The sequence below is a fragment of the Sceloporus occidentalis genome, unplaced genomic scaffold (assembly GCF_023333645.1).
Source record: "Sceloporus occidentalis isolate IW3139 unplaced genomic scaffold, rSceOcc1.0.p SCAF_6, whole genome shotgun sequence".
NCBI lineage: Eukaryota > Metazoa > Chordata > Lepidosauria > Squamata > Phrynosomatidae > Sceloporus > Sceloporus occidentalis.
This window is the reverse complement of record NW_028316986.1, coordinates 24,522,875-24,536,013: the sequence shown is the minus strand read 5'-3', so window position 1 is coordinate 24,536,013 and position 13,139 is coordinate 24,522,875. Positions and strand designations below refer to the sequence as shown.

The following is a 13,139-nucleotide window of genomic DNA, read 5'->3' as shown; positions in this document are numbered from 1 at the left end:
AATTAACAGACAGAGACTATATAGTAACTTTTGAAAAGAACTTGTGTAAAATAACATTGAATGGGGAACTGCGTGGCATAGGCTTAAAGAAAGATAAGCTTTATTTTCTAGAAGAGAATGTTGATAAGTACAAGACAGAGAATGCTAATACTATAGATAATGTGCCGTTACACAAAGACTGCATACATGAACTGCACAGAAAATTTGGCCATGCAAGTTTTAAGTGTTTGAAGAATTTAATAAGCATGTGTCCAGATTTGAAAGTAGCAGAATGTAAAAATCATTTAGATTGTACTGTATGTAACCAAGTGAAGGTCAGAGCATATCCAGTTGCTAAGAAGTCTAAAAGGATTGCTCAGAGACCATTTCAATATGTACATGCGGATGTAGCCCAAGCCAATTGTTTGTCACTAGGGGGAAGCAAATATTTTCTGGTAATTGTTGATAGATTTTCAAGATTTGCATATGTAAGAATATTGAAAAATAAGTCTGACGCTGGGCAAAGTTTAAAAGCATGGGTCAGGATGATAGAAAGAAGGTTTGATAGTCAAGTTGGGACTATTGTCACAGATAGAGGTGGCGAATTTTTAAATAACCAACTGTACAATTGGTTTCAGAAAGTGGGGATAAGGCATGAAACCACAAACCCTGCTTGTCCAAGTGAGGATGGTTTAGCAGAAAGAAAAATTCAAGACATTAAAAGGATTTCTGCTTGTTTGATGGCAGATGCAGGCGTAGGAGAAAGCTTCTGGGGAGAAGCTACGCTGACTGCATTACATATAAGTAATAGGATGTACCACTCTGAGATTGAAGACATTCCCTACAGGGTTTTGTATGGGAGAGTGCCAAATTTTAAATATTTAAGAGTGTTTGGTCAATTTGCACATGTGTACATACCTGCCTGTTTCAGAAGGAAAGGAGAACCCAAAAGCAAAAGGCTAATGTTCCTAGGTTATTCAGGGAACAGTTACAAGTTTCTAATGAGAGGAAAAGAGATACAGTACTCCAGGTCTGCAAATTTTGAGAGACATGCTGGCTGGGACAAGCTGCATGCCAATAAGGAAGTGTTTTTGAGATTAGGTAGCTCAAGTGAGCAGCAAGCACAGACTGAACCAACTTCTGGAAACGGAGGGGTATCAGTCAAGCCAGAAGCCTCTACTAGCAGTAGTGGTAGTACCTCTGATGAGGAGACACAAACAAGACCAGTAACCACTAGAATGACAGAGGACAAGAGATTTAGCAAAAAGACAACATCCACTAGTGCAGACAGTGATGAGGAAAGAGGCAGAACGACAGAATTCATACCCAGGCGAAGTCACAGAGTTAGAAAGTCACCAGATAGGTTTGTTGTGACACAGGCAAGAGCTTGTACAGTTATAGAAGAGCCTGAAAGTTTTGAAGAATTGGAAACCTTTTCTAGGGAAGAACAGGAAAGATGGTGTGAAGCAATGGATAGTGAGTTTAGTTGTTTGGTGAACAAAGATGTTTTTGAAGTTGTGGATAGACCCAAAGATAAGGAAGTGATTGGTTGTAAATGGGTATATAAGAGAAAGGAAATGCCTGATGGTAGCATTAAGTATAAGGCTAGATTAGTAGCTAAGGGTTTTGCACAACAGCAATATGAGAATTATGACAAGACTTATTCTCCAACAGCAAAGCCAGAAAGTTTGAGAATGGTGTTAGCTGTAGCAGCAAGAAGGAATTTAGTAGTAGAGCATTTTGATTTTGAAACGGCTTATTTAAATGCAAATTTGGATGAAGAAATTTTTATGGAACAGCCACAAGGTTTTGAAGAGAATGGAAGTCAGAAAGTTTATAGATTGAAGAAGGCATTGTATGGTTTGAAACAAAGTGCCAGAGCATGGAATTTGTGCATCAATGATGAGCTAGTGAAGCTAGGTTACAAGAGAAGCGTGGCAGATGCTTGTGTATATACAAAAGGAGACATAGTGCTTGTGATTTATGTTGATGACTTGTGCGTGGCAGCAAAGTCAAAACAGGACATAGAGTCAGTCAAGAGAGAATTGTCAGAAAAGTTTGTTTTGAAGGATTTAGGTTTGTTGAAGTCATATTTAGGCATTAATGTTGAGTGGACACAAGAAGGACATTGTTTGTTAAGCCAGAGAAAGAAGATAGAGAACTTGATAAAAAAGTGTGGACTACAGAATGCTAAGACAGTTAGAGCTCCAATGACAACTGGTTTCGTTTCTGAGCCAACAACCAGAGATTTTGAGGACAAAACATTTTTCAGGAGCGTAATAGGATCTTTACAATTCATTTCTTGCCACACTAGACCAGACATTGCGTATTCTGTGAACATTTTATCTAGAAGAGTTTCTAATCCTAAAATTGAGGATTGGACAGCCGTGAAACATTTGTTGAGATACTTGAAAGGGACTTTAGACAAGAAGTTGATCATAAGAAGCAGCAACGCTGATCTAGATTGTTTTGTTGACAGTTCGTTTGCATCAGAATCAGGAGACAAGAAGTCAGTCACAGGAATGATAATCAAGTATAGTGAAAGTCCCATAGTTTGGAGAAGTAGAAAACAAACAAACGTAGCGTTAAGTACAACTGAGGCAGAATTTGCAGCACTGAACGAAATAGTGAACGAGGTACAGTGGATTGAACAATTGTTAATTGACCTGAATGAAAATTTCAGAGTACCAGTGGAAATTCAAGAAGATTCACAATCATGCATAGCAATGGCTGAAACAGAAAGTTTGAAAAACAGAACCAAATATGTGGGTGTAAGATACCAAAATGTAAGAGACATGGTACAAAAAGGAGAAATAGAGTTAAGGTACATAGAGACACAATATAACATTGCAGATTTGTTCACGAAAGCACTAACAGTGGAGAAACATGAAAGGTTAACACAAATGGTTGGAATGACATTTTAAGTCACATACAATATTTTATTTCGGAGGGGATTGTTAAGGAAAAAGCAACATGGGACATACAGTGATTGAAATAAAACATGTATGTGAGAGTCAGAGTGACTCAGCAGAAGCCAATGGAGAACCACACAGGTGTACATGGTAATACAATTAACAAGTACTGAGTGCCAAGGACAAGAAATGCATAGTGAATAATTGGACACACCTGACAATTGTAAAGTGGTCAAGGATGAGATGATGAAATCATCTAATCTGGATAGAAACAAGAGAACCAATGGGAATGACATACACGCCTACTGGGTGGAAACAGATCACAGTAGGTGGTACCTTGGTTTGACTATAATAATGACTATGAATCCCAGTATGTTTTGTGGGTAGTAGCAGTGGGTAGTAGTAGTGGATTGGAGAGTGAGGAGTTGAGTATTGTTGGATAGTTTGGAGCTGTGTATATAATAGAATAAAGTAGATCTTTTATATAAGACTACTGAGTTGTCTGGTGTCTTGGGTGAAGCTACAAGAACCAGCAGGACCCTGGTGAAGAAGGGTGAAGACTTCTGTGGAAGCAAGAGTGAGAAGGCTTGGAGAGTTTGTCGGGGTCTTCAGCCTGTTCTCTGCAACTCTTGCAAAGCTTTAACAACTGGCCAAAACTGGTCAGCGTGGTGCACAACCAGGTGGTGAGTTCCAGGCCAGAGGTGAAGAGCCACAACTCCCATCATCCCTGACATATCATACCTACCCTTGCTTTAGAGCAGGGGTGGGCAACTTTAGTGTTACTCCCTGGGATTTTCTGGGGGTTCTGCAGACCCTCAGAAAATCCAGAGAAGTGACAGAGAAAGGGGAGGTAAGACTGGAAGCTGCTCAAAGAGGAGGGGGTTCTCATGTCAAAGGGAAGTGGGGGACCCTGAAACCCATTTGAAAGGTGAATTGTTTCTCCTGGTACATCCATTTAGTCTTATCTTGGCCAGAAAAATGTCTGGGAAACTGGAAGCAGGAGTCAGAGGGCTCCAAAAAGCAGCCTTGGGAAACCCTATGCATCTCCATAGCTTCATTTGCCCACCCTTTCTATAGAGTTCTCCCTGAACACAATTAGAACACAATGATTCCAGTTTAACTGCAATTGCAGTCTAACCCCCGGTCAGATTGCACAGGTAACATCCTAAAGGGCGGTGGCACCACTAAGCTTCAGACATCTGTGTTTTGGCAGAAATGGGCTGTGGCTTTTGCCTGTATCCCTTTAAAATGCTGAAGAGATGGTATGAGTGGGGTGAGGCTCAGTCAGAGGAGAAAGGAAAGTCTGTAAGGTTTTTTTTAAATAATTTTTTTTTAAAAAAATAAAATTTTAATATTTTTTTTTAAAAATCGCATATTACCACATTTTCGCTTTAACCACATGAAACTATGGGGCTTTCTAAACAGCCCTTTGGGACGTCCTCCGGACGTCCCATTTTAAAAAAGGGGCGTCTCTTTTAGACGCCCCATGGTCTAGTACGGACTCCGTCCGTACAAGATGGCGGCGCCCCTTCTACATGGGCGCCGCCATCTTTACGCATCGGACGCACAGCGTCCAGACGCGTCGCGCCGCTGCTGACGTAGCGAGCGCGCCCCTGGCGCCTCGCTACGTCGCAAACGCGACGCAAAAAGAAGCTCCATTTTGGAGCTTCTTTTTTCGGTCCGCGCGGGAGTCGGGCCGTTTGAAGGCTCCGGCTCCCCCGCGGACCTTCTGGCGGCGGTGCCAGACCGCTGCAAAGCGGCGGTCTGTACCCCGCCTATGTGTATGTAAGCACATTTATTCTTGGTGTATGATATTGTAATCTAAAGGTGTAATTTTAATTTTGCTAGTTAATAAATAATATAAATAATAAAAATTTTATTTGTATACCGCTTTTCCATCTGATCAAAGCGGTTCACGGTACCATACAGTGCAATACAAAGCAGTACAATAATCAAACAATACAATATAACATCAGTTACATCAACAATATTACACAGTTCAATAAAAGTCTCATATCAAATACAAAACAATTTAAAAGCAATCGGTTGAGGTTGGATATCCGGAACTTAATTAGGGTATTCTATCTCTAAAGAGAATCAGGTGGGTATGCTATTTGAAAAATATGTGTTTTCAAAGCCTTCTTGAAGGCTTCCGGCGTGGAACATAGCCGGATCTTTTCAGGGAGAGCATTCCAATGAGCAGGAGCTGTCGCCGTGTAGGCTCTCTGATAAGTTTTTACTAATTTTACCCTGGGGTATTCAAGTAAATATGTTCCAGATGTTCTGAGGGTGCGGGGGGGGGGGGGGATTATGTAGGGAGAGGCGCTCCCTCAAGTAACTCGGACCCAAGCCATGTAGGGCTTTAAAGGTAACGACCAACACTTTCTATTGCGCCCGGAAGCTAATAGGCAGCCAGTGGAGAGATTTTAATATCGGTGTTATATGGTCCGATCTTCGAGTGCCTGTGACCAATCTGGCTGCGGCGTTCTGGATTAACTGAAGCTTCCGAACCTGGTACAAAGGTAGCCCCATGTAGAGCGCATTATAGAAATCCAAGCGAGAGGTTACCTGTTTATCAAACCATTTCCTGTATTGCTATGTACTGTATATGCATTATCCTACTTGAGAGTATGTATTTTCCCTGGAAAATGATTAACCATCCATTATGAAGCCAAGCCCTCCCTCCAGTCCATCTGCCTTGGTCCAGGCCTTGGAGGTAGAGAGGAACTGCTGGACCTCTTACCCTTTCCCTCCACCACTCCCTTCTCCTTTTGTGTCGTGTCTTTTTAGATTGTAAGCCCGAGGGCAGGGAACCGTCTAACTAAAAAGATTGTATGTACAGCGCTGTGTAAATTTACAGCGCTTCATAAATAAAGGTTAATAATGATAATAATAATAATACCAGTGCAACTGGTACCCCCGATAGTTGTTTATGCCACAACTGTTGCCGCCACATTCAGTGATATATGAGAATTATAATTTATGAGTAAATTGGTACAAAAGGCATTACTAAGGATTCTATATGGCATGGGATGGGAGGAGGTCAATGAAGAGGGTGACACCATGAGTTACCTTACTGGGTGACACCAACCCTAGTGATGCCACTGGTGTCAAGCAGCCAGGGAGCGACAGCATGAGTCTGAGTGTGCACCATTCTAGTGACACCCCTGATAGTGGGAATCATGCAGCTAATTGCCAAATATTGCTATTATTCCACCACCACCCCAATGTTCCTCCCCATTATTTTTGTTGGCTAAGGCTGGTGGGATATGTAGTGCAACAACATCAAAAAAGCTGCACAGTTCCTATTTCCAGATTAGGAATGGAAGTAAATGCTTACCTGTCAGACATGTAGCCAAAAAGGACAGACCCAAGTGTGACCCCAACAAAGAAGAAAGTAGCAATGGCTTGGTTCAGGCCTTTCTTCTCACATACCAGGTCCCACTGGAAGGTTAGAAACAGTAAAATAAGAGAGACAAAGAAAACCTAACATGGAAAAGGTTCTTAGTTGAACTTTAACTCTTCAAATTCTATACCAAGTGAAAGTAATTTGGGTATTTACTCGGAACCTCATTTAATTTTGTCCCCAGAAAGAACTCTGTCCCCAGAAAGTTGGGTTTACTCTGTTCTGCCCCTCTTTTGTAATCCTGCAGTATAACATCCATCCTGAATATACATATGGAGACCAGTTTATTTAAATAATTGTACAAGACTGCCATTGGGGGGGGGGGGGGGGAATCAAAGAGGTATATGAAAAATAATGGGAGTTGGAGACCAGAGTTTGAATCCCCAATTGGCCATGGAAACCTCCTTAGTGATCTTGGGCAAGTCACACTTTCTCAGCCTCTGAGGAAGGTAAAGGAAAAACCCCTCTGAAAAAAATATTTTGACGAAAATCCGATGATAGGTTCACCTTAGGGTTGCCATAAATCAGAAAGTACTTAAAGGCACACAACAAGAGCAAATTAGCATACTCATCCCTTTTTAAAAAATATTTTTTATTGAAACTAAAGTTCATACATATAAATTTTATACAATACATAAGTCCATATACATATTTTCTACATCTGTTATAACTTGGCTAAGTATATTTTATATCCTGCCTCAGTGCTCCCCTTCTTCAGAAACATTTTCACCCCTATATTCCACCCAAAATCTCAATTCCTCTCCTGGAGTTAATTTTCCATCTTCTTTTCTCAATACTTTCTCAATGAATTCTTTCCAAATTCCATCAAAGTCACTTTTTCCCCATAATCCCTTTTTTACTTTCAGTCTGCATGTCAATTTATCATTAATCACTAATTTCCGTGCCTCTTTATACCACTCCTCCAGTTGTACAGTTATTTTGGTTTTCCAACATCTTGCTATGATTAATCACTCTGCTGTAAGCAAGTTTGTTATCAAATCTTTTACTTCTTTTTTCCATTTCTCTGAATTGTATAGTGATAACAATACTATATTCGGACTTCTATCTATTTTTATATCCATAATACTTTCTTTTATCATTACTATTGCTGAATTGCTGTAATATAGTTGGTCTATTAATTGCCTTACTTTATCCCCTACTCCAAATCATTTCATAATTATTTTTAATGTTGGCCATTCCACACAAACGCTTTGAATATATCCAATGCCAAGATCCCTGCTCTTATCCCCCCTTTACATGTATTTTATCCAATACTCTTCCTAATAGGCTTGACATTTGTCTTCCTTTCACAAATCCACATTGATCCTTTCCTATATATTTATACATACATTTATTCATTCTATTTGCCATAATAGCTGATAAAATCTCTGCGTCTTGGTTTTTAATGATAGGTCTATACTATCCTAAGTCAGTTAAAACTTTATCTACCTCTGGTAATAAAATTACTAGTGATTGGAGCAATGATGCTGGTATCGTCTCCCCATTTATTATACCATTATATAATTCTAGTAATTTTGGGATTAACTCATTCCAAAGGAAAAAGGACTCAGTGGCTCTCGGCCATTTTACATTTATTTTACTGGAGCTGAAGTCACAGGGTGGGCAACATTAGGGTATCACTCCTTCAAATAAAACATTTGTCCCCACAATTAATTTGTCCTTCAGCCCCCAAATTTCTAGCATTCCAGAGAGTGAGACATTAAAAATCCATCCCTAGTATTTGCTGTATTCACACTCCTTTGGCCCCTTTTCCTTGGATGCCTAAGCTGTATTTCTAAAGGCTTGACTGAAATTATAAGTTACTGTAATGCTACAAATTTGGGGACCGAAGGAAAATTTCATGGGGGGGTAGAATTCATATTTGGGGCAATGCTCTCATTTGCCCCCTTCACCTATAGCTGTGTAAATTTACAGCGCTTCATAAATAAAGGTTAATAATAATAATAATAAATAGCTGAAGTGTTCCACAATTACCAAAAAGAAAGCATCCCATTGGAAGTGACATTAATATAAGATGCTGAGCTGATAGTCACAGAAATATGTAACACTCTATCCCATTCAGCACTTTGCTAAACATTTGTTTTAAATTGGGATGGCCTTTTTGCACGCATATCCTCCATTCTTTCTGCCAGGTCCATGCGGCTGAAATTTGGCAGTGGAATGACTGAATAAAGCGGTTGCTGTTTCTCTTTTCTTTTTTCTGATGTGCTGCTGAATCTAGACAAAGGGCCCTTTCAAACTGAGTAATTATAGCAGTATGATCCCACATTAAGCCCTATGGTTCCATGCCATGGACTCCTGGAGTTTGTAGTCTGGTGGGGTAACTACAGCCCTCCCAAACTGCAAATCCTAGGATTCCATAGGAAGTTGCCATCGCAGTTAAAATGGAAACATAACTATGGTTGCATCTGTACTACCGAAATAATGCAGTTTGACGCCACTTTATCTGCCATGGCTCAGTTCTATGGAATTCTGGAGTTTGAATGTTGGGACACCAGAGCTCTCTGACAGGGAAGGCTAAATATCTCACAAAACTACAAGCCTCAGAATTTCATGGCATTCAACCATGGCAAATAAAGCAGTGTCAAGCTGCCTTATTTCTGCAGTGCAGATGCAGCCTGTATAGTATAAAAAGGCCCAGAGTGGTACCCAAAAAGGCCAACAAGAAAACAACAACCTCCTGTCACTATTTGGTTTGCGGCCAAAAGCACAGGTTTTCAGAAGTGGGTTGAGCATTGAGGAAGAAACCTGCTGTGTGTGTGTACAGTTTTTATATATTGGGGGCATTTTTCAGGTTTAAAAAATCACCCCCAATTTAAGGGGGGTCTTTGTTGCTGTTGTTGTGTGTTTTCAAGCCATTTATAAAAGATACGAATATTACATATTACCCATAAAAATTAAAATATATTAAAAACTCTATACAAACCTTAAGATCTGAATGGTAGAATTCTAAGATATATCCATGTTAGTCTATAGAATCAGTATGTAGAGAGATCTTGTTGCGCCTTTGAGACTAACTGAAAGAAAGAAGTTGGCAGCATGAGCTTTTGTAGGCTTCAGTCTAGTTCCTCAGATGCATTTCAATGCATTTAAATTTAAATGCATCTGAAGAAGTAGACCGATGTCTTAGAAAGCTCATGCTGCCAACTTCTTTATTCCAGTTAGTCTCAAAAGTGCTACAAGATCTCTCTACATACTAAACATTTGAATTACACAGCATTTAAAAGCCCAACTCTCACAAATTATAAGCGATTATTGAAAAGATTTAAAGTAAATTTAAAAACTTTGTGGGTTTCATAAAGGAAAAAAATGAGTTTGAATTTATGTACCAATGATGAACATTTAATTGGGGAAATTATTGAATTTAGAAATGAAAGAAGAACAGATGTAAGACTGTATGGTTAAATGGGCCCATAAATTGTGTTATAACATTGAGATGGAACACTGGAAGAAAGTGTGAACAGTAGGCTTGAAAGAGCTATGGTCATATGAGAGAGAAAAAATATATTATGATGTGTCAAAGGTACTTGAAGCCACAGAGATTGTCTAAAATGTATAATATGATTTTTTAAAATATTGTACTAGTTTAATTGTATTTTGATGTGCACTTTTGTATGTTTTTAATTGTACTGTTTTAATTTGTAAGCCACTTTGTGCCCCAATTCTGGGAGGAAAGCAGGATATGAAACAACAAGAACAACAATAATAAAAATAAAAATATAAAGGATATGTTGGAAATGTGAGGTACAAGAAGGTACTTTTTTATCATATGTGGTGATAGTGTGATAAAGTGCAAAGTTACTGGAGACTAATAGAGAAGTTAACGCAATCTATTTTCAAGTGTAGAACTGAATAAAGATCCAAATTATTTTTGTTGGGAGAAATGTAAAGATGCTGACTATAAAGTGATGCATTAGATGATCAATGCAGCAAGTTTCTTGTTTGCCCAGAACTGGAAAATGGTTCACTTTCCTACCGAAGAAGAGTGGACTGTTTAAATTTGTGAGCTGGTTGAGATGGACAAAATGGCAACTGTGATCAAAGAAAAATCAATGGATAACGTTTTTAAAAGACTGGGAACTGTTTTTGTCTTACATGAAGAAGAAGGAAGGGAAGATTTTGGTTGCAGTTATTGAGATGTGAAGCAATCTCATTTAACTATTACGGGTTGATGTAACATAAAAAGTAGAAAGCATTACTGTGAAAACATATTTACTGCTTTTTCAGGCTTGGCAAGTGGGAAGTCAAGTATAGTTTGTGTTAGTTGTGATAAGTGAGGTTATGCTTAAGGTGTTCTGTGTGTTTTAATTTTATATAAGGGAAGGGAAGGGTTGGGATAGGGGTTGGGGTTAATGTAGTCTAGAGGGGCCTAAGGTTTATTTGTTTTTAGTTTGGTGTAGGATTGTTTCAAGTTTGTATTTGAGTGGTTTTGGTTTTTAGTTATGCATGTTTTATGCTCTGAAAAAATATTTTTTTAAGAAGACGGGGGAAACCTCTTTTAAAAACTCTTATAACATTTCCATTTACTGCTAAGTAGATACATAAACCCAGTGTTATTCTTTGTACCTAAAATCAAAGTGTGACATTTGCCTTAACCTTGCCTATTTTTGCTCCACAACAATATCCTCACTCACACCTCTGCTTCACAACGCAGCCTGTCCCAACTGTGTGCTCTGCAAATGTTAGACTACAACATCCATTATTCCCAAACTCATGACCACATTGGTCAGGGATGGTGGAATTTGCTGCAAGATCCATCAGGAGGATCCCTAGTTTGTAGAAGAACAGCTCAACAAAAATTACACAGACATCCGCCAAAGCATCGCAAATTCTTACCTCAGTGGCCGTGGTGGAGACATACTGCTCAGAATTGTAAATCCGTCCCTGCTGGCAGTTCTGGACAGATGTAGTATTATCCAGCTTCAAGGAAGAATTGGCCAAAAGGTGAAGCTGTGGCCTAGAGAACATCTTACAAGGACTCCATGTCCCATCAGGCTCTCTTGGGATGCTGACACGGAAAACCTCCTCTTGGCTTAAATTGGAAATACTGGCAAAGGCTGGAATGGCACAGTGGTGAGATGGAACTGCAGAAATGAAATTGTGAAGCAAGAAGTGCATGGGAATGACCAACCTGGGTAGACAAAGCATCAAGAAGACCAGAATCTGGTATTTCCCAAACCCATCCACTTCCTCAAGGAGCTCCTCAAATTTCATTGTTCCTTTGAGGGAAATTTGTGACAAAGATGATGAATTTGCTGGGTGAAGAGGCAGAGGAACTGGAAGATATCTGACCAAATAGCGATTAAAGTACCTTAATGAAGCAAGTTTAATGCATCAGTTTCACAGTGGTCTTTCAGACCCAGCAGGCATCCAGTCATGCGGTCGAAGGAGAAAAAAACCTTAATGGCAAGCTTACAAGAGTGGTATTGTATTCTGTATTCTTTTTGAGCTGCTGTGAAAAGTTGTAAAATGAAATGTACAGATATATATATTGTATTTCTATTATTTTTTGGAACCCACCTCAATCTGAAGGGAGAGGCCAGCTAATAATAATAATAATAATAATAATAATAATAATAATAATAATAATAATAATAATATTGTATATATTAAAAGGAGCCCAAGGCAGAAAGGAATGTGCACTCTGACTCACTGAAATGATAAACAATCTTGGAAATAACTGGATCCAGTGGTCAAGAGAAGGGCAACAACATAGGGGTGGTAAGATGGCAAAGATGTTCAGATGAAGGAATGCAAATATTTGAGTGAGCCTTTCTGCTAGGTCAAGAGTCACCATCATCTGAGGTGCCAGATTCTGGAGAAGGTAGCAGTGGAATGTACAAACAGAGAGCTGTTCCTCTGTGCTTCTGAGTGACCTTGTTGAAGGTGTTTCTTCCTTTAGAATCTTGTGACCATACTTAAAAACAGAAGTTGTGTTTTAAATTTATTAGGAAATTAGATGCTTGCATGATGTGTAGTGGTTTGAGTGTTGGACTATGCCTCTGGAGACCAGGGTTTGAATCCCAGCTGGGAAAGAAAACTCACTGGGTGACCTTGGGAATATCACATGCTATCAGCCTCAAGGAAAGGCAATGACAAACCTTCTCTGAACAAGTCTTGCCATGAAAACCCCATGATAGGGTCACTTTAGGGTTGCCATAAGTTGGAAACACCTTGAAGGCAGAGAAAAAAGAACAACCATCCAGAATACTGGGCATTATTTTGTTATGTTGCCTTAAGCCTTCAGAAATGGTCATTCTCCTGAAGGCTCCAGAAACTAGTCATAGAAGAACCTGTGCAATGCAGACTGTCTCGGATGAGTGTGTTGGACTAGACTTCTCATCCCCTCTGTCCAAATGGGTGAAGTTGGAGTGTCATGTTGTCTACTGCATGTGTCCGTTGAGGGTGGAAGACTGCATGAGGATCTCATGAGCACATTGAAACATGGCAACTAGTTGTTATGAAATATCCCTGCCAGTGACCCACCTGTTAGCAACAAATCACATCATCTCTCCTAGGGAAAGGCGCCATCTGACAGCCTTGAGTTCTACCAGACGTGTGAGACTGGATTTTCTGTGACTGAACCCAGTGCTGGCAGTCCAGATCTTGAAAACAGAAGAATCTGAGCCAACCACACTCCAGGAGGAATTTCCCCTTGGAATGGCTGTGATGAAAAATGCAGAATGACCAAACGGGGATTCTTCAGTGGTGCCAAAACACACAGTTCTCAGCCAGAGGATTTCCACTTGCAACTTCCTGCTTACAATTATGCCAGAGAGGCAGGACTCTGACCTTTACTGGGTTTCCATGGGAATGTAAGA

General features: G+C 39.7%; 1 protein-coding gene across 1 annotated transcript in view; it reads right to left on the bottom strand.

Moving 5' to 3' along the window:
• Positions 1-11,532, bottom strand: part of LOC149310520 (solute carrier family 22 member 7-like) — a 35,740-nt gene extending 24,208 nt beyond the window's left edge. Inside the window, exons 1-2 of the mRNA XM_089528301.1 lie at positions 11,155-11,532; positions 6,232-6,335 (exon numbers count right to left, since the gene is read on the bottom strand). Of these exons, the coding sequence (XP_089384427.1) occupies positions 6,232-6,335; positions 11,155-11,532 (482 nt within the window). The remainder of the gene's footprint in view (positions 1-6,231; positions 6,336-11,154) is intronic.
• Between the last annotated feature and the right edge of the window lie 1,607 nt (positions 11,533-13,139).